Source organism: Halichoeres trimaculatus, unplaced genomic scaffold (assembly GCF_033239565.1).
Source record: "Halichoeres trimaculatus isolate MK-OKI-2021-1 unplaced genomic scaffold, fHalTri1.1 fHalTri1_scaffold_16, whole genome shotgun sequence".
NCBI lineage: Eukaryota > Metazoa > Chordata > Actinopteri > Labriformes > Labridae > Halichoeres > Halichoeres trimaculatus.
The window spans coordinates 18894703-18922356 of NW_027437194.1; the positions used below are offsets into that span (position 1 = coordinate 18894703).

The 27654-nt window shown below is 39.6% G+C and overlaps 2 protein-coding genes across 4 annotated transcripts; one reads left to right on the forward strand and one right to left on the reverse strand.

The window, feature by feature from the left end:
• Positions 1–202: 202 nt before the first annotated feature.
• LOC141804987 (inactive phospholipid phosphatase 7-like) lies at positions 203–8858 on the reverse strand. 2 transcript variants are annotated; one of them, XM_074689647.1, is made up of 3 exons: positions 8570–8858; positions 7699–8438; positions 203–1532 (listed from the first exon to the last, which is right to left on the reverse strand). In XM_074689647.1, exons 2-3 carry the CDS (start codon positions 8204–8206, stop codon positions 1144–1146), a joined length of 897 nt encoding a protein of 298 aa, XP_074545748.1. In that variant the 5' UTR covers positions 8207–8438; positions 8570–8858; the 3' UTR covers positions 203–1143. The 2 variants fall into 2 exon arrangements, with proteins under 2 accessions (XP_074545748.1, XP_074545746.1); XM_074689645.1 differs by having other exon boundaries at positions 7699–8441.
• Positions 8859–9886: 1028 nt separating this feature from the next.
• On the forward strand, positions 9887–22165 carry fam78ab (family with sequence similarity 78 member Ab). 2 transcript variants are annotated; one of them, XM_074690814.1, is made up of 3 exons: positions 9887–10362; positions 11140–11443; positions 17415–22165. In XM_074690814.1, exons 2-3 carry the CDS (start codon positions 11181–11183, stop codon positions 17938–17940), a joined length of 789 nt encoding a protein of 262 aa, XP_074546915.1. In that variant the 5' UTR covers positions 9887–10362; positions 11140–11180; the 3' UTR covers positions 17941–22165. The 2 variants fall into 2 exon arrangements, with proteins under 2 accessions (XP_074546915.1, XP_074546914.1); XM_074690813.1 differs by lacking the exon at positions 9887–10362 and having other exon boundaries at positions 10385–11443.
• The last annotated feature ends 5489 nt before the right edge of the window (positions 22166–27654 follow it).

A 27654-nucleotide genomic window follows, 5' to 3' on the forward strand; every position in this document is an offset into this window, starting at 1 on the left:
TGAATTATTAGAAAGGTGTATGGGAACAAGAGAAAACAGCTATCTGGAAAATAAATCAAATCAAATTTTTAGCTAAAATCTTTCGTCTCTAGTTTAAAAAAAATAAAATAATGAAACACAAAGGCTTCCAAATGTTATCGACAGCTCATCTTTGTTTATTAATGAGATGGAAAAACAAAGAAAAAACATGAAATACTGTATAAATAATACAGTACATTAATTTACACAAAGTGTATTTACACACCAAACTAATACAAGGAAGTTGGTTAAACAAACCAAAAAAAGAGGCAGATCATTTCAAAGGTCCCTTGTGTATGGAGTTAATAAAAGCCACTGCGGAAAATATATTTTAGAATGAAAAAACAAGTATGGAAAATAAATAAATAAAGTAATAAATAAATGGAACTTTGGATAAAAATGTTTGATCACTTTAGAAAAATTCCAAATTTTGTGCACCTGAGACCTTTGTCTTACTCTAGCAGCAAATAGTTCAGCAGAATCAAACATAAGTCCATGTTTCATTGATAAAAAGTAAAAAAAAATGTCTCAAACAAACAAGTCATGCCGAAAAGAAACAGTATGGTCTGTCCAAACAACAATCAGGGAAATTCTTCCATGTTACATCCATATTTACAGTCGTAGGCACCAAACTTCATTCAGTGTTCCATGTATTTAAGTATCTGACACTTAAAAATAAACACAAAAAATCAAGATATAAACAAAAAGAGTAAGAGAAAGTAGGAGGAGTAAGCAGGGGAGGAAGTGGGATGGTAAAGAGCAAGAGGCACACTGACTCAGAGAGAATTTGGTGCATAGGTAAAGGTTCAGTTAAAGTTAAAAGTACTTTTCACCACATTATCGTTTTCCCTTAGTGTCGTTATCTATTGAAATTAAGAAAAGAAGGTGTTTGTTAGTGGATTTAACTGTAGAAAGTAAGATTCAGGAAGCATTATTGAGGTTTTGTAAGGTCATGGGACCTGGGTGCAACATGCAAGTCAGCATCCCATTTGAAACATCAATGCTTCTCTTTTCACACCCTGCAACAAGATTCCCTTTTCCAGCAGGTAAAATTGACAAGACCCCAAGAGAGCAACATTAGTGTCTCATATAAGTCTTGTTTCCCAGCATGATAATATCAAAAGCTCAGAAAAAGGGACTCCAGCTAAGCGTGCTAATTGAAATGAGAGTCTGACAAGTGCTCGACGACAGCCACACCGACTCCATCAAGCTGAAGTGGAGCATGCCCAATGCGAAGCCACACACCATGTCAGTCAGGTGGTGTTTCCCCAGCAGCACCCGGGACATGCCCACAAAGAAGGCCCACAGCACCAGCAGGATGCGGAGCGGCACAGCCAGGACCAGGTGAGACAACAGGAACTTGGAGACCATAGCAGCCCGGCTGGCGTGAGCAGCAGGAAATGAGTAGGTGTCCATGGCGACACAGTCCAAGAAGCCTGGGGTCATCTCCCAGGGTCCTCTGCGCTTAACCAATCTTTGGACGCCAGCCACGGTCATGACATCAAGAATGAGGGCTGTCAGGTGAAAAAGTAATGAAGATTAATTGATTACTCAATGCTCAGCAAATGGCAGTAAGAGATGAGTTATCATATGTCAATACAAGGCCAACAACAATACATCAAGACACAGAGTTTCACTGTTGTTGCTGCAGGTGATTGATTCTGATGTAACATTCGTTATTTCCATTTATACCATCTGGACATTTATGAGGTAATTAAAAAAGTAAAAAACAAATAAAAAACTCTGCCACACAAGATTTCTTCAAACATGTGTTTTTAGCCTGAAATTAATATTACTCTAACATCTTTGAATTATTAAGGGCCAACTGTCACTCTTAGCCCTTTCCCGTCGTCTTGCCCCTTCCCTTCCAAAAAAAAATAGGTGTAAAAACACATCACTCACTACTCTATCCCGGCTACGTCATCACCCCTAGATGCTCGCTGGCTGTTGTTGGCAGAGCAACTATTTATTCACTTCCAAACAAAACACATTTTTACAAACTGATAATAAACCAATGTCAGATTAGGGTGACAAAGTCACAGCAAACAGACTTCACTACGATGTACTCCATTACATGAGTAATTAAGACAGCTAAGCTATGAAAAGCGAATGTAAAGCAAATGTTACAGTATTTGGAAGCTAAAACATGTAACTTCTGAATACCATAACATTTGCTTTTCAAAGCTTATGTAGCTGATACAGCTCCTGAACGCAGCTTAGCTGTCAAATCATTCATGAAATGAAGCACATTGTAGAAAAGCCAGTTTGCTTATAATTTCTTACCCTGGTCTGACATCAGTGAAGCTATTATTAGCTCTAGCTTTAGCTGTCACTATAGCAGCATTAGGTAGACTGTTAAAACAAGCAACTTCAAAATACAACGAACAATTCAAAACATGGCTAATAGTTACGTGAAGTAGCAAAGGATTGGGTATCTAATTACAAAAATGTTGATATCATGGGAAATTTGTCATACTCCTTGGTTTCAAGTGAGGTTCTGGTTTGTCTTCTTTTAAAGGGCTGTGTAGCTCTTCTCCTTGATCATGAGGAGAATTGCAACACCACATCACTATACATGCATGAGCAAAACCAAGGGCTAAGGGGTAAGACGAGGGCCAAGGAGTAGAATTGGGATTGGCTCTTGGTGAGCACTATGATAATAGTTTGACACACAAGTTACATCTGCTAAATTGTCATCACTTCAGCCCACAGTAAAATATACCAAAAGATATCAGATAAATTGATTAAATTTAGATTGATGTTCCCATTTGGTCCAAACATTTTGTAACTAAACTGATAAAAAAAAGCAAAAAATAAAAAAAGCTAACTTGTAAAATCTTTTAAACTACCATTATTTTGTGTGGGTTTTTTTTTTAGGAAAAATACCTTCACTGCTCTTTGTGTTGTGTTGTTACAAACCAGTGCTAGCATGCTAACATACTAAATACAATTGCAAACACCATCAGTTCCAAAGAGATTAACTGTGACACGAGAAGTATAATTCATTTATCACCAGCAAACTCCATGTTGTAAAACTTTTTAAGTCCTCATTAATCTTCACACTAAGTTGAAAGCAACTGTTGTTCCCATGTAAACAGATATTGAGGTGACTAAGAATAACCAATATACCACTGGTAGCACTTGCTTTGAGTCCACATACCAGACATTTGCAGATGCCTTTTATAGCTCCTTAGCCTTCCCAAAAATACCCTCCACCTCGCCATCTGTAACTTCTGTTATATTCTGATACCTTTACACAAATAAACTGATGTGCAAGATTAGCGTTAGTCTTCTGGCACATCAGTTATAGTCACCTATTTCTTATTCCAGTCACTTACTAGCTGTCCTACATGGCAACCATTCTCAACTTTGATTCCAGCATCTTGGTGACAAGCTAATTAAATTGTGACATATTCATTTTCATCGGGAGGAAAAACCTAAATGCTTCAGGAAGGAATGAATGAACAGAAGAGAGATAGGCAGGATACTGGAAACGGGTGAGATTTTTGTGAAGACTGCTGTGGTTCCCCCGGGTTTGACAGTGACCTTGGATAGAGTTAAAGTACTGAATGGAGGAGGAAGGTGAGCCAAGCATTGACACATCAAAGCATCACCTCTAATGAACAGCCTGTTTGTGGGGTGGCATCCTTGTGTTGTGCAGCAAAATTTTAGTTTGGGATTTTGGCTCTAAGGTTTGTTCTTTGAAATATGCAGAAATGCATCCATTAGCAGCATTTTGACCTGAAATAACTGTTTTTAAATAGTAGGGGATGTGAAGTGAATGTATGCTGTGTATTCAATGTTCTTTTAGCTTTGTTTTTGGTCTCCTCCAACCTTTGAGTAGAACATCCTGTGTATTTCTTTATGCGCTAAATGCTTCCTTATGATGCTAACTTTTCATTTGCGGATTAGTGTTTCCAAATCATAGACTGTAAAAAACAAAACATGAATGTCACCCACTGGTTTCTGAGGACGCGTTGCGAAGTCAAACAATGGCAAGTGGTGTTTAATAAAAATACTGACTCAACCTAAGTTTTAGTCATCCATGACACAAGCAAATAGGTGAAGGTGAGGAGGGCCCTAAGCCTTAGGATGAACAGCTACTTCAGTTACTCAATAACTCTCAGCTGTAAGAACACAATAAAATTAAACAAAATAAAATCCCTTTCATGGTCAGACCTGAGCTGGTTTTTGTACCATGCTATGAACACGTTTCCTGTAGAATTGGGCATTTAATATGGGAAATAGTGGGGATTCCTTAAATTTTGGAGCCACCCCTAGTGGACACTAAAGGAACAGGAGGTTTTGCTCTTCATTTTCCAACACCAGAAATTGCCGCTTGTTGTCAAGTGGAGAATTAAATAAAGTTTTTAACTCTAGATCAAAAAATAAAGTTATATATTGTTGAACTGATTAAAGTAACTCCAATAGTGGTTTCAAATTCTATTTCTATCAGGGTGCTTTGAGCTACAAACAGGTAACCCCACTGAAACATTACACTGAATGCCAAGAGTATTCTGAATGCTTCACCAAGCTTAATGAAAAATTAATCAAAGACAGCAGCTGTGTGAGCATGGCCCCAAACCATGTCTGTTACTGTTCACACCCTGAGGTCTCGGATGAAGAACAGAGAGTCAGGGGTTTTACACTCTCACCCAATTGTTCTTGTATGTGCTATTGGTGTCAAAATGTACTATCTATGTGAATATTACATACATTAAAACTTTTCTGGAAAGTTAACGCCATTAACAATATTAAACCTCATGTAAGCAACTTTTTAGTGTATCACTCACATTGAATATTTGATTTGTAAAATGAAAAATTGTTCGAAATCTTCATGTAAGAACAATAAGTATTTTTGTTCTGCTTGCTTTTGTAGGTCATATGAGGCATAGCTATTTATTCCAGTTTATTCCATAGCCAGTTAAAATTCCTAGAAAGACTTCTATAATGATATATAAAGAGTATTTTTTTCTGATAAAGTAAGACCTTGCAAGAATTCACCACATTAAGTGCTTAAAAAGTGTTGAAACACAGAATAGAGAATTCTTTGTATAAACCACTCTGAAGACACTTCCTTTATGCCAAGGTTGATTTAAGTGCGAACAGAACTGTCTAATTTAGTACCCGTTTGTGCCTTAAGCATTTACCGGGGCTCTAAGATTTTCCTTTTCGAATGAATAAATTGCGCATGGTTTGGGGTAAACATGAATCCTTTGAGAAGTGCAGTGACCAAGTTTCACAGAAAAAGAAACCAGCTTGAACACTGCACTCGATAAAAGCAGGAACATTCCTTTCACAGTCAAGGTCTGCTTTTGAGTCTCTGACATGCTCATTAGTTGTTTGGACAGCAGAAGTCATTGTGGAGCTGCAGTATGTTTTCAAAACATTGTATGGGAAAATTTTCCTCACTGCCTTTCTCAAGTGCTTGTGGTCTCAGGTTGAATTAAACCAGCCTTGACAGGCCACTCTGGGCTGATTAACTTCTTGTTAGGTGTAAACAAAACAGAATTTCAGCCTGTATTAACTTGATATTCCTTCACCATAGTTCGGTGCATCATAGATTTATCAATGGACAAGGAATTATCCTGAAATGATAATAAACTATTTAGGATTTAACACTGGTGATGACAGAGTAAACCAGTATCCCACAACTAGATACCAATCACGACTGTTTCTTTGGTCAATAATCTGTGTTTAGGTCCAGACAGTGAGAGTTTGTGCATATTGCTGTACATACAGGTAGCCCATAATGGCACTCATTTAATCTCTCTGTCCCATATTTTCAGCCCAGACAATCCCAGTAGATGCATATTCACCTCTGAGGTTTCTGCCTGGTAGGGCCTGTGTCAATTAACAGAGCTTGTGTGCTGGCAGCCCTTCAATTTAAGACACCTCCTCACTGTGTCACAAAAGCTGTCCTATGGCACCTCTAATTCCCTTTTCAGTGACTTTTATGCCTGTTTTTAAAAGCACCTGAAAATTATACCAAGTGTACCAAAAAAACAAGTGTAGATGATTTCTACACTATAAAAACTTCTATCATTTTTCATAATAAAGTTGAAATCACAAGTCCCTAACATTCTTAATTTGGATTGGTTGTTGGTAGAAATATGGCACTGACAAACCTAGTAGTGTTCCCAAGGTTGAACTATCTTCAGCCTAAAGTGAAACAAAGCAACAAAAAACAGCTGATGCTAGGAGCTTTTTTGAGCTCAGGACGCCAAGTGGTGAAAACACTGAACTGCATTGGCTTTGTTTAACACAGCTGCCACCACCTCAAATAAAGCCACGTTTCCACCTAGCAGACCGGTTTGGTTGGTCTCGGTAGGACGCACATTTTGTGGCGTTTCCACTGACTTATCCCGGGAGAGATCCCCAAATTACCTAGACGACCCATCCCACTTTTTGGGACCTTTTTGTTTGGGTGCCAGACTGAACTGATCCGCTCTCGGAAAGTGGAGCTACAACACTGTAGACCGTTGATTGGTCAAAAGAATCGTCACTTACCCCCTGACAGCGGCTGCATTTCTCCTGGCGGCACACAGACTTCTCTGAAACAAAGCTTGATTACACTTTGTATCAAAGAGCTACATGCCAATCACAAAGAGGAAGAAGTGCTGCATGTCTCCCATCTATGCTCTTTGTTTACTGTGACACGGTTTTCTTCTTCGTTGGCTTTATTAGCGGGGTAGACTATCACACTGCTACAGCTGTGGCTTTCTGCATCTGGCTCACACGAGAGGGCACAGTTTGCTGTGGAAACGCAAATGGGATCAGACTTAGCTGTACCAAACTGTGCCAAACTGTACTAAACCAAACCGGACTGCTTGGTGGAAACCCGGCTTATGATGCTTCCAGAGGACACAGGCCCTTAAAAAGGGAGGGGTTTTTTGTTTGTTGCAGGGCAGTTGCTCATTGTAGAATTCAGTTGTATCTTTTTGAGTGATATAGCTAAAAGTAACAGAGTTTTTACAATTCGTAAAAATCACTGGATAACCTTTGCTTTTCAGTAATATGTAAGTTATTAAAATGTATTAGATTAGTAAAAATTTAGTATTTTGAGAAAAATGTCTAACAAAGTCGCATTATGAAATAAGATTATTAGAAATTCACTCCTACCTATAAAATTTTGATTCATAAATCCGTCAGAAAAGGTTTCTTACTGAACTGAAGTGAACATTTTTTCATTATCTCTCATATAAAGTCAGTTCCTTTAGCATGGCTGCATTATATCATACATTTGAAAAATTAAACATTAGATAATGATTAAGACCCATTAATATGTAATGGGGCTTTGATTGTATCCAGAACTGAACGATGATCAACAAAGGACATTTTTATCATCACCATAAGAGTTTAAAAACACACTATAGTTGCTATTTAATAACTAACACCTGATAAATAATTTATATTTTTTAGCTGAGGGCTTTGTCAATGTAAATAAAACAATTGGTTGCAAGATTGTATTTTCATCTTATGGCTACAGAAAACATGTTTATCATTTAAATGCTTAGTTATATAAACAACTGAATAAAACGTACCCTGAAATTTTAGCCTGTAGTTTAGGGATGTAACTGCATGGCTAAAGAAGCATCCAAAAGGAAACAACACGATGCAAAGCCAACTGATGCAAGTTCTGATGTGTTTGGAGAGACTGCTGAGTGTAGTGACATTTACCGAGCAGCAGGTTGACCAGGACCTCTTGCCCTGCCAGGGTGTTACTCCTCGTGAGACAAACAATGGTGCCAATGATCCACGTGATGCCGTGCCCTGTGAGTGCCAGCAGGGTCACCATAGAGCGGCAGCCTCCCCACGAGGACGACGTGTAAGCGCACACTCCCATGCGCTTTGAGAGGCAGATGTCGATGGCGAGGAGGGAGTTCATCGCTATCCCCTTAAATGAAGGGTTCAGCTGCATACAGTCCTCTTCCGGCATCTTTCCAGACTCTCTCCGATCCTTGCTGCCGCTGTCGGTGGGTTCTTCGTTTGACTGGCTCGTTTGGTGCTTCATCGGACCCGGTCTCCTGGCGCTTCCTCGGCTTTCAGTGGCAGGAGGCCCGCTGCTGCTGCTGCCTCCGCTGCTGCCTGCGCGGGGGGGCTGTTGGTTCAGGGACATGAACTCAGGTCTGCTCAGGACACTGTTCCTCTCCCGAGCCCTGGATCTCACATTGTATCCAGCAGGCATGTTTGTATATGGACAATTTCTCCTCTGTGGCTCTCAAGCAGGTGATTCAAGTGGTGCTAGATCACCACGACAGTGAAGTGTCCCAGGAAACACCCCCCTGGTCCAGTCCTCCCCCTCCTCTGGCCTTAATAGATATATTTAGACCAGCTGGAATGTGCGATGGCCATGCTGTTTATACCACCAGGCGCTGTATTGAATGGCATCAGCCACAGCCAATCCGGTGAAACACGATCTGCTGGATAAGATAACAACATCTAGTTACGCAAAGCATGGCACAAGTACACAGCTGGAAGGTGCGTTACTGCGCGTGCTGCTGTGGAAAAACAAGCTAGTGTGTGCAAGCTAAAAACACGAGCCTCTTACCCAGCAAAGGAGGAATATACACAGTCAGTCCAAATCTCCAATTGCACCAGTGATGTCCTCACAACAAGGGAATTGGATATTGGAGAAAAGCGATGCAGGAAAACGCCGGAACAGTAAACAATCAGCTAATATCGCCAACAAAGGGTGAAGACAACGCAGCGTCCCCGGTGCAGCGTTTGCTTCTCCCGGATTTGACGTAATTTACGCACGATCCTGACTCCAACCCTGCGGCGTGACTGCCGTGGAGCGGAGTTCTCCAAGGTGCTTAAAACAGACAGGGGCATGCCAGGGGAGAAAGGAGCTAGACGTGAGATAGATTTTGGAAATATCTTTTCATTAATTCAAAAAGGAAGATGGGTTAAGGTTGTTCTATGGGGAAAAAATTCCCATGACAAACCAGTGACCACAACAAACGAGTTTTAAACGACATGGCAGATTGGAACAAATAGCACCAAATTTGTGTCAGCCCATGCAATCTTTTTCTTTTCTTTTTTTTCTTTCTGTCGTTAACTTATTTAAGTGTTTCAAGAAAACTATATATATATATATATATATATATATATATATATATATATATATATATATATATATATATATATATATATATATATATATATATATATATATATATATATAGCTTAGTAAATAACCAATAAAATAAAATAAAATAGTTGGACATTGGGTATTTCACGAGTGCTGAAATGAAAACACTAAGACTTAGACTTTTTACCATGTATCACTGTGCTTCACAATAATGTTTTTAAATACATTTCAAAGAATATGATAAATTGGAATAGAATATCATTTTATTGATATCTCACTGAGGAAACTGTTCTGTTACAGCTGCTGACGTGAAATGAAAGGAACAAAGTGGAAAATCCAATGACAGAAAAAGAAAAAGTGAAATTTACAGAATCTATAATCTGATCCCTGGGATTGATTCTTCTTCTTCTTCTTCTTCTTCTTCTTCTTCTTCTTCTTATTATTATTATTATTATTATTATTATTATTATTATTATTATTATTATTATTGTTGTTGTTGTTGTTGTTGTTGTTATTATATGGTCCCGTGACCACGACTATACAGGTACATTACATCGTTTTGAGCTAGCAGAGCATAGAAACACAGGTTATAATAAAGTATCTTAAAATACAAACAGGAAACCTTTGACGTTTCTTAATACTCTGGCAGCGAGATTATTTGGACCTACCACATCTACGCCTCCATTTCCCAGCATGCTCGCAGCTTGCAGCGGAAGTGTCGTCTCAAAGATACTTATAAAGCTGCTTCCAGGCAGCTGAGAGAGACCAATTCGTAGCGGGGTGAACCTGCCGCGGCAGCGATGGGACGAGCCCGGAGAAATGACCGCTCGTACGGGAGGAATTTAAGCTAAACGGCGTCCCCCAAGCGCAGACAGGGAACCCGCGACTGTCTGTCGAAGTATGTGACAGCTGATACCCCTCGTCCCCACGGAGACATTACCATGTTTTTGATTATTTCCAAAATCGAAGAATGGATCTGGTGAAATGGGTTCTGAAGTTGACCCGGCGGTGTCCTCTGGATGTTGCAGCGCTGCTCTGTCTGAAACTCGACTAGATTTCAGCGCCTGTGGACATGCTACCTCTCTCCGTGGGACGGTGTATTTATATAGTTGCAGTTGTAGCGGAGAAATAACGGGAGCCGGTGTGCTGGAGCTAACGGAATTACCTCTCTGACCGAAGAAACTGTGTGAGCCACTGCTCGGCGTGAATCTCCCCCTGCTAAGGAGACTTTCATGTGGATAGTTTTATAGGTAGATTTTTTTTTCTCTTTTTTCTTTTTTGTTTTCTTTTTTTCTTTTTGCATGTTGTCTAAAAATAGACCACAATTCATGCACTTGCACTGCACGAGCCTTTAATCCGCACGCTCCGTGTTACGCTCTTAAATCGTCAAATTACACTTTTTATTGTGAGGAATTGGGGCCACGGCGGATTAAACGCACATTAGACTGCAGCGCACAGCGTGAGCGTCACATCTGAAAAGACACTTGTGGTTTTTAAATGTCCATCCGCATGCACTGCCCAGCGCTGTCTCCGTCAGCTGGATGTAGATTTTTAACCTTTGGGATGTTTTTTTTTTTCAGTTTCACAGAAGAGAACATGACGCCAAGGTGTAACTCAAACTGTTTGTATGAATTATTTAGAGTATTACCCTGAAACTTTTACGCGCACCTTCTCACTGGATACATGTTTCCAAAGTATCTGTGTGCTTGTGATAAAGCGCTTTTAAGAGGCACTGACTTGTGACCTGACAGCATGGAAACATCACGCTTGAGGAAAGTCACAGCACCTGTGCTTTTTCAATGAACTTACTTTTACGCACCGGAAAGCATGAGCTCTTTAGATCTGACGTTTCTTCTTCCTCTTCATTTGAGAGTCATTTTTGATCAAAGATGCATGTTTTTTAAAGACACAGTGCTATAAATAACCACCTTTTAATCTTGTATTTTTCCTCTCTTTTTTGACTCTATGATGTGGTTCCAACTGAGGTAATCATCTTGCTGTTTCCATGCGTCTTTCTTCTCCCCCAGACCTCTGGACGTTGTTGTGGATTGTGTTGCTATTTAATGCAATGGGCTGTATCCAGAGTATCAGGTGTAAGCCCAAAAGTTTCCGAGACAGTATCATCGTCCTGGAGGTGAACAGTTCCATCGACCCGAACCCTACCAGCATCGACGAGTCATCCAGCGTGGTGCTGCGCTACAGGACGCCGCACTTCAGAGCGTGTGCCCGGGTTCTAGTGCCGCCGGTAGCCGGTAAAGAGACATGGACTATCGGCTGGATTCAAGCGTGTAACCACATGGAGTTCTACAATACTTATGGAAACAAAGGGATGTGAGTATCATGGGTATCATCATACTTTGACATCAGACTTTGAGTACCTTACAAGTTTCTTTAAAAAAAAAAGAAAAAAAATACTGACGCCATGTGTCACATTTACGACAAGTGAAAGTCAACTTTTTCCACTACTAATCTGATAGTTTTTATACACAGGCATAGTATTGCCAAGTGCCAAGAAATGCCACTTTTGACTTCTTAAAGTGTATGGTGGCATATTTGCTTGGTAGTTGTAGGTCCAAACAAAAAGTTTACCATTATTTATGGCAAAGAGCAACTTAAAACACATATTTTGATTAAAAAGATAACAAAAATATGAAATGATACCTAAAGGAAGACCTGAACTTTAATCCAATAATTAATATAAAAATGTAAATGTAAAATATACTAGAATACCGTATCCCACCCTGGGTAACATATAACATCACTTAGGACACAATTAAAGAACCCTTTAACTCACATTAAAAGAAGTTTATCCCATCAAATATCACATTTAACCCATTTTTATATTAAAGGTGCTGAGAAGAGGCAGGTTATTTCAGTGTATTTTCAAAAGATGGGTTGTGAAACTGTTTGCCTTCCTGTTTTTGTCATGCAAAGATGCTGAAATGATGCTCCATTGGCAATGCAATACATAGCTGTGAAACCTTATGCATGGCTGCAGCTCTGTTGCCTGGTGGTGTGTTATAGCAGTGGCATCCTAACATTCACATCTGTATTGAGCAGAATGAGTAAAAGATTTCTAGCTAAGTAATAAATTGACTTGTCTGTGTGTGCACTTTAAAATTCAATCAGTAGCTCGGTTATCTGCAGTATGTGGGCTCCTGGCTTTGTGCCTGCAGGCTACAAAGTACTTCAGACCCTGACAGATGTGAGAATAGGACATTGTGATGGAAAATAATTGCTCTGACCTTTCAGATTATGCACTTGTCGATATATGTATATAGTTATTTGTGCAAATGTGGTCATTAAATTCACGAACGTGAGATTAATCTTTTTTAAACAGTTTTTGGAATAAAACAATGTGATAACAGCTTTCTAAGTTTCTGACCACTGTTAGGGATCTTGGGTGTGAGCAAGCTAAAAAGCTATAGGCTGAATTTTTGACAAACAGCATTTGCACTTTATCCTGTAGTGAGACACCACAAGTTATACTCTTTATCTATAGACCCTACAGCTGAGGATGTGTGAGTGCTGCATGCCTAAGATTAGAGGTCCCCCACCCAAGCCTGGTCACACGTATGTCTGTTTTTAAGAGAGACAGTGAGAGAACACTTATTTACTCCATAAGTGTAGAAAACTCAATGTGCTTTCTAAACGGCAAATATAGTAAATACCATGTTACCAGTATTAAAAGCAAATAGTTATCAAACTTAAAATTTATTGCCGCTTATTTTATCAATGTTTTTTTTTTCTGTCTACAAGTGGTGTTTGTTTTATGCAGGAACTCAAAACAATCAGATTATGTTTCTCCATTTGTAGTCAAAAAATATGAAATAAAAAGCTAAAGAAAGATTCCTTCTAAAGATTAGCGTCTCGAAATGATAGTCTGTAAGGTTAAAAGACACTTGACAGTTTTTCCTATTTAAAGCTCTTGTACGTAACTTCCAATTTCTGTTGATTTTGGTGCCCCCTGTGGACTAAGTGGTTGTTTCAGCTAGAATCTAAAAGTAAATCTTATTCTGCTCTTCTTTGGTCAAGCTAATCAGCCTTTGTGAGTCTTTGTTAAGAAACAAGTTAAAAACAGTCTGTTTGACACCTACCCTGTGGCAGCAGCAGCTATAAAGAAATAATCCATCTTGTTGCTGAGGATCTGCATTGCTTGCAAGGATTATAAAGTGGTGGCAGTATTAGTATTAAACTCCTCATACAATCTGAAAGCCATGCAGGATATATGCTTTAAAAACATGAAAAATATCACAGTCAAAGAATCTTAAAAAACAAACAAACATATTGTTAATAACTATTTATAAATATGTTACCCGTACCAACTAAGGACAGCAGTGATCAGTATCCTGATCTACCCTTCATGAGGTGACTGATACCTATACACACATGGAGCTTTATACTGTGTATAGAGTTTCGGAATGCAGCCACACACCGTGCAGCAGTACTTGCAGAGCCAAATCCCTCGTTCATGCAGTGTTTTCATTAAATTTTCAACCCCTGTAGCTCATGCAAAAAACTACTCTTATGCATTTATTAAAGTCATAAAACCAGACAATCGCCACCGAGGCCACAATTCTCAACATTCATTTTTGAAACCCCTCTTAGGATGCGAGTGATGAGTCTCCTCTCACTGCTGAGATTCTCATACTAAGTAGTTTCTTTGATGGCAATAAAGCTTCAGCATGCTGTAATTGGAAAGAACAGCCGAAGACAGTAATGAGGATGATTTCTCAGTTGGCTTTAGATGATGTGTTTGAGATTCTGGACACATTCAGGGATGCTCCCCTTGGTCTGCTGTCCTTGCCTTTTAGAAGATACAGGGTTGTAGGTTTGGACAGTATGTGTGTATTTATGAGCAGGTTGGCACAAAACTAAAATTCTTGTAATGCCAGAAAACATATAAAAATGGCGCAAAGCGAAGTTAGGGAATTTCAGAATTCAACTCATTTAAGTCAAAAACGACCAAATTTATAGCCATTCATCAAAATCACACAACAGAATTTGTTCTCTGACATTAACTCAGAGTGTAGATGCAGAAAATCAAACTATTGCTATAATCTAAATGCAAATGTAGTCTCAGCTACAGTTAGCATTCAAGTAGCTCCAAGATAGCACTCTATCCTCAACCTTGCATTTTTCTGGCCATGTAACCTTAAGCAACTATTAGCAAACAAGTAACTTTAGCACCAAGTAATTCCTGGCTAACATTGCCTTTTGTTAGTTTTAAAACTGAGGAATTAGCTTCCGGCTGAAAAAGATGTCGGATCACTTGAAAGGATCCAGCCTTCTTAGCCTGAAAATTGTGGAGAAGCAGAAAATCTAAACAATCCCTATGCTTAAAATGTTGTGGTCAGCAATCAAAAAGACAACCAACAGTGACATTTGAAGAGACGTTGATTTGAATTGAAAGACACAGTTGGCATTTAGCTAGCTCCTAGCTAACGTTCCATTGCCAAGATTGAATTTCTGGTTTGGTAGATTATTGGGACATTTTGGGTTGGTCAACATTTTGGATGATTCTTTAGCTACTTTTTGCTAACTTCTAACTTAAGTGAAAGGTCTTTTCTTATTTAAATTACTGTTTGCTAGTTTTAAAACCTAGTAGTAGGCTTTTTGCAAAGCATTAAATGTTTTGCCAAGTCTTATGCTACTGTTAGCTAATAGCGAACTTAAGTATTAGGTAATACTTAACTTTGAAACCACCCTGTGAGCTTTGTTCCAGCTCATTATCTTTTAAAAAAGGTTTGCAGCCTGAAAAATTGAGGAGATACAGAAGCTCTGAACAATTTCTATGATTGAAATGCTTTGGCAACTAAAAAGACAACAAAGTGTTGAGTCGTGTTCATAAGCAAGAGTTTGTACTCAAGTAGCTCCTTGCTATCAATTGCAAGCAAGCTAGCATTTCGGTTGGGTAGTATGTAGTCCAAAGCTACTGTTAGCTAACAGCTAAATTTAGCAACAAATAATAGTACAGTCTATGTAAAACATTCTGTTTTCACAAACTGTTCCTGCCTTTACAATTGCATCAATTATTACTATTCTTGTAGCCCAGCCTCAGGTAGCTAGCTGGCTGAGCTATCATAGCAGTTTCAAGGTGTCTGTTTTAACATTTTTATTGCTCAATTCTACTGAGTTGAAAACAAAAACTAATACGAAGCACTGTATTACTTGTTGTAATGTGGTGAAGTTGGCTAGGAATTGGTTGAATGCTAACTGTAGCTTGAACTTGACATCCCTCCAGATTTGATCATTTATTGTCTTCAAGTAATTATTCTTTTGTGATGTGAAAAAATGATTCAATCCATGCGATTCTCTACACTTACATAATTATCAAACCCTTAATAGAGCAGTACACTTTTTTGAGCTTTTGAGCTTCCCACACAAAGTGTGATGTCAGAGGAAAATGTCTTCCTTGTTAACACTGTGAATCATGTCCTAAAATGAACATTTAGATACATTTCTTGATAAAGTGGTCATAGAGAAACTCACACAAACACTCTCACACCTGTGGGTGAACATACTTAAACTCACTGCAATTGGTTGAATAACTGCCTTGGCAGTGAATTTCATCACTTCCACTCCTACAAAGTCAATCTAGTCTTCACCATCTGTGAAAAAAGCGTCTTGTGAGCGCTTTCAGAATGTCTCATCAACTGATGCAAACATGCAAATGAACGTAGTTGCGAAGTTGCACGAACAGGAAATGAGCTGTCTTCACATCACTAAAATACCATCAGTGACGTGGTTTGCACACTGGCGCTGTCAAGTCTTTCATTAGATCAGAGTCTAGTGTGGTCAGTTTCAGGCCTCAGAGTCAACTTCCACTTCAGAGTTTGGTCTACAATACCTTTCTGTACCTCAGCCACTATGGCACAGAAGTACAAACCAGGCTTAAGCTATAGTCACTGTTCCTCCATCACATTTTCTCTTTTGTTAAAAAATACAATACTTAAAGATAGCTTATTTAACTCTTTATTAAATTACTCTCCTAATAAGGAGTTTGGGGATAGATACACCTGTCCATTTAAGCTAGTTAGAGAATCACAATGAAAAGCAGTTGAGACTTTTAAAGTGAATCATTTTTAACATCTTAAAACTAACACCAACGCCACTTTTTACAGACCATTTGGCTGTGACAAAGCTTCTCTGAAAGGATTTCTCTACGCATAATCAGAGTTCCTTAGTTGCTAGATGACACCTCTTTCTATCTGTGTGCTGTCTAATATGATTGATGTGCAGTGTGCTGTTACATTGTGCTTTTGCTGCATCTTCATTCACGTAGAGGACTAGTTCTCAGTTTGCCTGTCAAACAAACAAACAAACAAGCACAGAGGGTATTCAGTGTTCTCATGAATAATAAATTGGAGAAGTTTTCCCTTAGAATCTGATGCAGATATTTAATGTTGTAATGTTTGGGTATTGGAGCTGTCTGAGGTCATGACAAAATGGAAAATTGCTGCAAATTGTTTCGGACCAACTGAGAGGATTAAGTGATTTTTTTTTTTTTTCAGACAGAAATGGACGCACGCACACACACACACACACACAAGAGCTCAGCTGCACACCCAAACACACAATCCCACATGCACACTGGCTAGCTATTATCATGCCTGACATGCTAATCTCCCCCCCTGGGTGAATACATAAATGACAATGCGTGGCCAAGCCCAGCAGGCAGGAAGTCATGTGGCTGGTGATCACACTGTTATCTCCTCAGTCCTGCTGATCCTCAGAAACAGGGAATGAAAGGTGAGCTTGTTCCTGCTGGGGGCGGAAAATCAATAACTGGACACAGCAGAGGTAGCAGCTCAGTTAAGTTTTAGTGTCGCCTGCTGTGCGTGTCACAATATTTTACTGTTGGATTGTGTTTTTACCCAACAGTTTGGAAATTGGCTGAGAAATCCTGCTGCGATCCGTCTATTGAGATGCTAATTCTCTATACAGACAGGATTAGACAGGAGCAATCTTTTGTATCTTGTTCTGTGCCAGAGATTAACTCAAAGCAAAGTTATAGTTTTTTTACAACTTTTGACTGATTTTTGTGGTTTTCAGTCAGGTTTTTATGAGACACCTTTAGAATTTTTTTAAGAAAACATCATTACCTAATCTTTTTTCATGCAAAACTTTAGCTGAAAACAAACAATGGATTGTTTATGTCCTCTCCTCAGACAAATCTGTTCAAGAAATTGATAAAAGCAATAATGAAAAGACTAAAATTGTTTCCTGGAGTAGCTCCTATGAATATCAACAAGCTCCATTGGGAGTTGAGTCTTCAAGTGTTTCTTCTTTTACTTCCCAGGTCAAGTTGGGAGCTCCCCGACCTTCGTGATGGGAAAATCCAAGCCATCAGTGACTCAGACGGGGTCAACTATCCTTGGTACGGCAACACGACGGAGACCTGCACTGTCGTAGGCCCCACCAAGAAGGACAGCAAGTTTACGGTTAGCATGAATGACAATTTCTATCCCAGTGTGACCTGGGGCGTGCCCGTCAGCGACAGTAATGTGCCTCAGCTTAGCAGCATCCGCCGCGACCAGAGCTTTACCACCTGGCTGGTGGCGATCAACCAGGCCACGTCGGAGACGCTCGTCCTGCAGACAATCCGCTGGAGGATGCGGCTCCACATCAATGTGGAGCCAGATAAACCTCTTGGTAACCGGGCTGTCCTGAACGAGCCTGTGGCCCAGGAACAGCCTCATATCCTGGGAAAGAACGAGCCCATCCCCACTAACGCCATGGTCAAGCCTAACGCCAATGATGCCCAGGTGCTGATGTGGCGGCCAAAGAATGGTGACCCTGTGGTGGTCATCCCACCCAAATATTGACCTGCTTCACTGACCAGACTGGCCTTGGATACCTTTACAGTATCATCTCCTTATTTTTTACTTTTAAGTTCCTGCTCATCACCAGCTTTTACTGCTGTAACCTTTTCCCTCCGTTTTGCCTCAAAATCCTCCTCTTCTGTGTTTAAAAAAAAAGATGAAAAAATGGGCCGAGACTAAGAAACCAGCTTCGAGAAGAGGTAAAGCTGGAGAACTTTAAACTGGAGTGAACAAACTGCAACCATTCTACCTTCAGACTGGGTCGGGTCGCACTGTGCTAAATGAAATCATTGCAAAAATGAAAAAAGAATTTATTTGTTTTTTTATCTCAGTTTTATATATTTTGAGTTTGTGATTGTGGGTGAATTTAAGTATTTACATGTCCGTGAACATGTCCGTGAACATGTCGGAGCACATGTTACACACGTGAACATGTACAAACCTTGTTTATGAATACCAGTTGTGTTTTAATTTATAGGCTGGGAGCGAGTGCATTGAGTTTTATTTGTTGATCTTGTCCTGTTTTACGAGAGACAAAGTGTATTGGGTGACATTGTAGATTTTAGTACTTTTTTTAAATACATGCAAGACATTCAATCCATGCTGCCTTAAGTTTACATCGCTTTCCACTGCAAACGTATTAGCCTTAAACAAAGTGCAATGCAGTATTTTGTTCATTTGTCCCGTCTCTTCCAGACCGTTGGTGCTGGTGTGTGTGTGGGTTTAGGACAGGAACACCAGAGAAGAAGAAACAGGGGTATAATTAGCATCAGATCTAAACCCTCTCAACAGCAACCAACACAGTTACATGCAATACTACTGAGAAGTCCTCGGGTGAACTTGTTGATTTCATTGTATTTTCTCTAAAGGCAGTTGTAGCATTCAAAATCGGGCGTAGATTTTCCTTTCAGTGTCATCTCAGGGTCCTGTTTTCACTTCCTTCTCTTCCCTTTTTCTGTTTGGCCTCCACTTTTGTGCCATTGTGAATGCATCCACTGGACTTATTTATGTTGCCTTCCTTATTTTCTATGGATCTAGAGTTTGAGACATGTTTGTATCTCCTGTTTTCATTGTTTTTTGAATTACACCCTTTCGAAGGTGTCATTTGCTCCAGACTTCTCCCTCTCCCTTTTTCTTTCTTTCGTCTCACTCGTGTCTGTTGTCGAGGCTGAAAAGCAGAGCAGAGGAGGCATGCAAGTTTGATCCCGACTGCTCGGTTGGCATATAGATGACCCACTTCCTTTGCTCTCGCTGCAGAAATGTGGAGCTTGTCTCCCTTTATTACAGCGCCAGCAAATGTTCGACACAAACACGCATAAATAAACAGCTCTGCTCAGCTAAATAAAGACAAATGAGATGATGTCTAATAAACTGCTAATCTGGAGGAAGGGCTGCAAACACAACCTTTTTTTAAAAAAGCAAAAGGAAGAAAGGCGGCAAATGAAACTAGGGCTTGTTATCTCCTTGTCTTGTGGAGCAAATAAGGGTAATATGTAATTAACTATGAACACGGATGCTCCTTAAATCTTTTTGAGCTTCCTTTGACTGCAGTTTTAAGAAGTAGACACAATTTTTACAGAATGTGCTTCTGTATGAAAGCTAGGCAAGGTTAGCCTAACCATTTTCTGGCACTTAGCTTTATCTCCGGCAAACAAAATGAGAGTTATACCAATATTTTTATCTAGCTCTTATAATTAAATATATATTGAATTGCAGTTGAACATCAGTGTTAAATCAAATTGTGCAAAATAAGCTAGCTAATGCTCTGCTGTGAAGTTTTAAGTTAGGGCCTGTCTCCATTGATGCAGTTTCTGTTTTTAGCTGGCAGAGTCTTCGAGTGTAATTTTTCACTGGTGCCTTGTGTTCCTGCATTACAAACGTTATTCTGGAGCCTTTCTTACTTCTGTTGGTAGTGATCTAGCCTGTTCATGCTTCACATCTACTTTCATTAAGTGGAAAGCTAGAGATTTTGCATTAAATATCTGCTCCTTTTGAATTTGATTGGTTGATGATAGAGACGTGACATTGACAGGGGCAGCTGTTTTTCAAAATTTTGACCAATGTCAAATGAAAGTGCTGCAACTTCAGCATTATGATACCCTGAGTATTGATTGCTGAAAAGGCTTAACTGCCCTCAGTGGAGACAGGCCCTAATTTTGCAAACTTGAACCAGACTCAATTGTGATGCCTGGTTGATGCCAGCAGCTAAATATAATTAAACAATATTTTACATTACACACACGTGTATGTCTGCATCAGACCATCCTGTTGGGCTGTGTGACGGCGGTCGCCCGTGCTTGGTTTCTACATGGCTTCATGGTGAAGAGAGATGGAGAAGTTTAGAGGCTATTGGGGGACTGCTGTCATAATTAGATCTGCAGTGACACACTTACATGCCCTAGATGGACCCAACAGTTCTGAGGCGTGCTATCTAACCTCAGGGCTGGCTGGAGTCAGGGGTGACGCTTAAGTGAAGTTAAACAGCAAAGGTCTGGGTCAAAGTCTGCGTGTGAGACCTGGTGTCAAGCCCCAAATGAACTCAAAGACAGTCAAGTGGCCAGTGGGCAAATGAAGATGAAGGTGAAAACAACTTTAATCTATTTAGACATTAGAGCCAGCTCAAAATAACGCTGACATTTTGCCAAGCACAACTTGGATGTCAACCACAAAGAAAGCTGTGGTTCATATTTTTGGACTCCCCGACCCCTCACCTAACGTAGCCTGGGGCTATTTTGGCACTGCCAACTGCCTCGTAGTGTCTTGCCATGACCTATGGACACCGGTAGTACTCTGGACTACAAGTAACGTGATTAAACCTTGACATGCAGAGTGAGCTGCTCACACACTATGTGTGTGTGTGTTCATGTGAAATCCCATTTGTAAGGATTTAGGCAGGTCAGGGAGTTTCTCTGATGTGCTACGAATGCTGTTGAGTCATGAGTCTTCCTCTTGCTGTCTTCCTCTTTCATATGCACATGGACAGTGTAGGGAAGGTAACGTCCTTGTCAGTGAATAGGGACAGAGATTGCCTTCCCAGCACACACACGCACGCACGCACGCACGCGCGCGCGCACACACACACACAGACACACACACACAGACACACACACACACACACACACACACACACACACACACACACACACACACACACACACACACACACACACGCACGCACAACACCTCCAGGGTAAAGGAGCAGGCCTGGCATGGTATCTGATTGTCACAGCAGTGTCACATTGGCAGTGTGAACTCGTTTGTCAGCCCTGCACGTGGCCCATCTGACAAACACATGCACATGCCACAAAGCCATATGCACAAACACACACTTGTTTACTCGTATGTAGACAGGAAGTGGTTCATGTACCAGTGTGTGATGTAAAACCAGAGTTGAAATATGAAAGTAAAAAAGGAGTATTTGGGGTAATTTATGTGTGTGTGTGTGTGTGTGTGTGTGTGTGTGTGTGTGTGTGTGTGTGTGTGTGTGTGTGTGTGTGTGTGTGTGTGTGTGTGTGTGTGTGTGAGTGACAGAGAGAGGCACTTAAAATGTGTCAGTGATGTGTTAGTGCTTCCAAAAAATGCTTGTTCCCTCAAAAAAGCCACAGAAAAACAAATTTGCACATTACTGGTTTGCTGTATGGAAGGCCATAGGTGCCAAAATTCCGATCGAGCCAAAACCTCTGCATTCGGGCATTGTTACTGATTAAATAATGACAAACAAAAAATAAATAAAAGGGTCTTTGTAGTGCCAAGTGACTGAAAGCCTCCTGTCCTAAACCTACACCTGTATAGTTCTTCTTAGGGCTGCTATTGTTTCTTCCCATCTTTGTGTTGTTATTTAACTCCCAGTGAAACAGCGTCCCTTTATTTCCACCAATAGTACATCCCAAAGTTCACACTCAGGACCGCCTGCCTTCATTTCTCAGCTTTTCCTTCTAAACTTTCTGCTTCTTTTCCTTTAGACGTAAACACAATCCCATGGTTAAAAACAAATCCTAAATGTAGCACAAAAGGTGAAATGGGCAGCCATATGTGTTTCTCATGTTGTGTGGTTATGTTTTCTGAAAATACAGCACTGAAATAGTCATTTCTGTTCTTTTGTTTAGCTTTGACTTTTACACCAATACTTGAAAAATGGGTCAGTTCTGGCAAATATTTAAAACTGTGAAAATGCACAACACTGGGGGAAAAAATAGAATATAAAAAATGTTTTTTCATGAATGAATAAAATGTGCAAAAATGGCACCGTTCCCTGTCTTGCTAGTAAATATCCTTTTTGTATGTGTTTTGTCTCCAAGTTTCTCACATTCAAACGCAAACCTACCCACATGCTGGGAGTTAGCTAGACGTACAGCACATCATTTTCAGAACAATTCCACTGAATCTTCCAGTTTCCTCATAAACATATCTCTTTGTAGCGTCTCCTTTATACCATTCTGAACATTGTGCTCATTCAATCCGTACAAATTAAAGAACCAGATACCCACTGAGCCAGGACAAAGATCCACAGCCCTACATGCCATTTTGAAAAGCCTGCACTCATATGAACAAACCCTGAGGCTGAACATACATGGATGAGCACACGCTGTTCTGTAGGTTCCTGTCAATCAAGAGATTTCTGTAACAGGATGCTTTCTCTCTGTTTGCCTCCCTATGCGAATGACAGCATTAAAATCATAGCAAAGGAAAGGAAGCAAGGAAAGGATGAATACTGGAAGCAAAACTTTAACAGATGATTAATGGGCTTTCTTACAAATCTTCCAAGTGAAAACTGTTTGCTTCCATTTGCATCCTACTGGTAAACCATGTGGCTAAAACATTAGCTTCTGTTAGCATGTTTAGTCAACAGGCTAAACAACAAAGACATTTTCACACTGGATCCTGTCTCGTAATCCTAGCAATAGCGAAAGAGCAATGGAGCCATTCTTAAAAAGTGAACAACATGCTTTCGTTCCAAAGTATAACTGCAGACTGCTCATGTATTTTTCATATCTTTTTGTACCCAGCATCCAGTTAACTAGTGTTCGATCTTCTTTCACTCTGCTGATGATCAGAAAGAGAGATGTCTCCTGAAATGTGTCGATTGCTGTGTGAAGTTTCGTTTCAAATCCAAACCCTCTGAGGCTGTTGTTTTGATAGATTTTGTGCAGCTCGTTGCTGCTCATGTTATTCTGCACTCTCCTAGTTTTGCCATATCATTAATAACAACCCTTCCCACCAGGGCTCGGCAGTTGTGAGAAAGGAATAATTTTGTTCCTCTTCTGTTTGAGAAACTCCCAAACCTCCAAAAAGTCTGCCTCACTTCTCCTAACAGTTTTTCCTTTTAGGAGATCTCTCAAGGGCGGAGATGCTTTGTGAATAACTTTAATCTTTGTCAGTATTTAGACCCATCTCTGAGGGGAGAGTCTTAGAAAACTCCATGAGTCTACAAACCGTAGAATTTCATCACTTGGAGCAACTCTTTGTACTGAAAAACTTGATGAATGCAACCACAGGAGATTTGAGATCAACTAATGAGAAATGAGGCAGAATCTTCTGCGAAGATGGTAATCGCGCCTCCAGAGAAGTTTTAGTGAATTTGATATTCCATGCTGAGGAGTACTGCAGCTTGTTCTGGAGGCAGAATCTCCAAATGTATTTTTTAAAAAAACAGACGAAGGTTTGGTTAAACTGTGAAAACTTTGTTGTGAAACTGTTAAATTAGCTGCAATAAGTGGTTGAGTCATATAAGTTTGGAAAGTATGGAAAAGTACATAACCTTTTGGTTGAAAGACATACCAAAAATCAGATACATCTACACATCAAATTAGAAATTATAATAAAAATGAACATGAAATGTGCCTCCTCCAAAATACGTTGAAACCATGAAGACCACAAGTTTTGTGATTGGTCCACCGAGCAGGGTCGTATTTCATGTATTTGCAACATTAACAGAATCAGTGATTATCAGCGATACATTGCATCCCCTCCGACAACTCCACTCTATTCCTCGTTGCTATAGTTGCTCTAGAATTGAAGGCAATATGTATCAGCTTTAATATAACATGAAACACTCAAATTCGTTGTGAAACACCATGGTGATCTGACAACCATATAGACCACACTGCCTTCTTGTGTTTTGGAGGAGTATTACACCATGGCACAAATACACATCAGGCTCACGACTGAAATACACCAGACGCGTCCCCAGTCCTTCTCTGCTCCGTCACAGCACCAGATCAGATAGATACTGAGCCAGACATGGAGCTGGGAAGCATAAAATGGGGAAGGTGGAGTGGGAGAGAAAGTCGTGACCGGAAACTACATAAAAAACACCCAGTGACTTTCTGTCTAACCCCAACACAGTCGAGGCAGATGTCTGTCTAACATGAGTCTGGTTCTGTCCAAGGTTTCTGCCCGTTGAAAGGAAGTTTTTCCTTGCCATTGTAACTTGCTAAATGCTGTAAAGTCCTGTACTCATGGTGGATTAAGATAAGATAAGACTCCTTATCTTGTCTTGATGTTGGGTTTCTGCTAATAAAGTTTTATTAACATTTACGGGTCTAGACCTGTGAATGTTTTTGTAAAGTGTCTTGAGATAACGTTTGTTATGATTTGGCGCTACACAAATAAACATTGATTGATTAATTGATTGATTGATTGATTGGTTGATTGAATAAAACAAACCGTGTCAAAATCAGTTTGTATTTAGATGACTATTAAAAAAAATATATATATTTTAATTTTTGGCTGTTAGTCTGCTTAATCTTGCTGCCTTACTGAAACTGAGCCATTAAAAACTTATTTTTGAAGTGGTCTTAAGTCAACTGTGTTAACATATTAAGACAAGGATAATCCAATCAAACCCCAGCAAAGAGACTTTACCAGTCATAGGGACCATTTACACCAAAACGGTTTTAGTACTGTTGAATTTCGGCCATGCCTTTACACCGAAAAGGCGTTTTAGCTGACCTTAAACACAAACTTTTGAATAGTAGAATTTTACTGAAACGCTGCAGTAAACAACAAGCTGGCATTTTCAGTGCAAGCGCTGACGTCACGCTAGGCTTCTGGCATACTAAAGTACAAGAGTACTGTTGTTAGAATTGTTGCAGACTACCATGTTGTGCTTGTGCTGCTCAATGTTCTGACCTTCTTTCAACAAAATGTGCATCTTTTGCACCACTTTTGCACTTAGTATTCACCAATAGCTACTAAAAGCCCTACCTAGACAAGACAGTTATAGCGCCAACTACAGGCCTGGCATGCTTACTACAGCGTTTTCAGTTCCTCAGCGTTTCCATGCAGACACAGATTTTTTTCCACTGTGTTTTTGTGTTTTCAGATGAAACGCTGTCATGTAAACGGGGCCATAAAGTGACTCTGTTCCACTTGTTTAAACACCATTGAATTCTCCACTCTTCGCTTCAGTTGTTTCTGAATTTGCACATGCACTTAGCCTTCATACATACTTTCTGCCACATAACTGTCTTGAGGCTGTCTTGCAAAAGCTCGGCCATTTCTTAAAACAGCTGTTGTTTGCAGCAGACATTGCACAAACAGGAGTGAAAAGGGGCCTTTGTTTGGGATCAGCAACAGATTAATACACATTTGGTGTTCCACTGTAGAGTTCAGAGTGTGTGGAACTGACCTCAAATCAACTACAGTGCCCTTATTTTTCTCCCAGTGCAGGAATCTGTCTCAAAGTTGATATTACCACAAGCGATTGGTGGCCTACATACTAATCAATTTTACAAATTCATTAAACTTTTAGTATTTATTTGTCAAATTTTGGAACATGAGAATTGATGAAAATTGAAAAAGCCTAGATTAGAAATTAGATCCACTGTTGAACATTTGTGAAAACCCCTCCCTTATTAACCATTTCTATTCATATATATGTATTATATCACATCTTCAGGGGATTTAAAGAACGCCACATGAAATATTTGATGAATCCTTTAAGCCTCTGAGCTACACTCTTTTTTAAAGATAAATCAGAATAGATCCAAGAGCTCGCTGTAGCTCTTTTTTATCCCTCCAACACAAAACATTTGGTTAACTTACTCCACCATACGAATCTGAACTGAGTGATTAAAATGCAAGAGGGCCCATAATGAGTTTTCTCCACTTCTGTAGCGCACCATCATTATAACTCTTTAAGGATTGCAAAGTTCTCCATTGGGTTGCTTTAGTTTCAGTTCATTGTTGAATTAACTGTATAATATCACCACATTAAGCAAAGAGGTAGGACCTTGGAATTAATCTCAAGTCCACAGTGGAGGCAAGGAGCTGATAGATTCCCTTTTCTTTAACGGAACAGATAGGGACGACAGTGACTCAGTAACTTGAAAATAGTTTTGGGTTGGGCTGGTGCAAAATAATTTTCTCCCAGTTTGATTCTTTTAGGACTTTTGGGATGCCGATTCAATATCACAATTTAAGTTTGCATTCACAATCTGCAACACTAGACCATGTACAAAAGTTGAATGATGATGATCCTGTCTACAGAGCAAATCAGGGGCCATATTTTCCCTAAAAATGCACATCACATTTGTGTCAATTTTTAGGATTTATGCAGGGGATCTGACATCACATTACTAGATCCTCTTATATGAGCCTGATGATTTTGGCAGCTACCTGTTAATACTGTGGCAAAAATGATGGTTTTTGTCGGCATTCCAAATCTGAAAACTTTGCAGCAACTATGTAGAGCAACATTCTGTCCTGCAATCCAGGCAAGTGCTTTTTAAAGTTACTGATCCCTACAAAGTAGCTCAGTTCATATGAAGACGCAATAATTGTTACAGTGTTGAAAGTTTTGACTTGTGTGAAGAGCAAAGCTGTGAACCAAACAGCAAGGAGCCTAATAAGAATCTACTGCTACTGGAACGTAACACCCATGAAACCTGAGGGACTACTTTTTTTTAAGTCTAAATGGATCATGTATTAAATCTAAAATTCCTTTTTAAATGTTGCAGTTTTAAAGATTAATTTTATCTTCTTCATATCTCCAGTTGGTAGCTGGGTAATGAGCAGGATAATGTATCATGTCGGGCTGGTGGAAACTTAAAGTGACAAGACACCTCTGTGATCTGTTGGAATTCTAATTTGCATAACCACCTGTTTACTGTAGATGATTCCTTACATAATAACTGTAGTCAAATGTAAAAAAAAGAAAAACTTATTTTAAAGATTAGATTATTATTAGAAGATTATTTCAAAGATGATGCTATCTTGTGGTGCCTGGGTCAAAATTAAACCTAAGGTATTTCTTTCAGCACTCTTGCCCTGTTTCCTGCCTCCTTTCTCTATATCTAAAGCCATAAAAAAGCATGAAAATAATATTTAAAAAAGAGATAAATAATTGCCTATCTAGTTATAAACCTATGTGGCTTTCTTCCTGCTTAACCTTTATATTATTAGCTTCCCTTACTTTGGACAGGGAGAATAGATTCTCTGTCAGGTTGAGTTTTATGTAAAGTGAAAAGTTGTTCTCTGTGTTAAAAAAGTCCAACAGCAGTTAATTTTGCTCACAGACCAGCAGCCTCCACTGTCTCTGCTATCCTGGTCACATTCCTGAGCGGCACATTCACAGCTATATTTACTTGGCTCGGAGTCTGTGAGTATGCTGCTGTGTCTCCCTGCATACATCCACCTGTCCCTATGTGTAATACCAAATAATCACTGTGCCACTGTATCTCTGGCACCAGACGTAACTATTTATATACTCCTAGT

What these genes read in the sequence shown, in the direction of transcription:
- LOC141804987 (XM_074689647.1), bottom strand. Translation starts at nt 8,206, where the DNA reads ATGCCTGCTGGATACAATGTGAGATCCAGGGCTCGGGAGAGGAACAGT. An exon ending in CCTGGTCAACCTGCTGCTCG is followed by an intron (nt 1,533 to 7,698) that starts GTAAATGTCACT and finishes TTCACCTGACAG; the next exon opens with CCCTCATTCTTGATGTCATG.
- fam78ab (XM_074690813.1), top strand. Translation starts at nt 11,118, where the DNA reads ATGCGTCTTTCTTCTCCCCCAGACCTCTGGACGTTGTTGTGGATTGTG. An exon ending in ACTTATGGAAACAAAGGGAT is followed by an intron (nt 11,444 to 17,414) that starts GTGAGTATCATG and finishes TTTACTTCCCAG; the next exon opens with GTCAAGTTGGGAGCTCCCCG.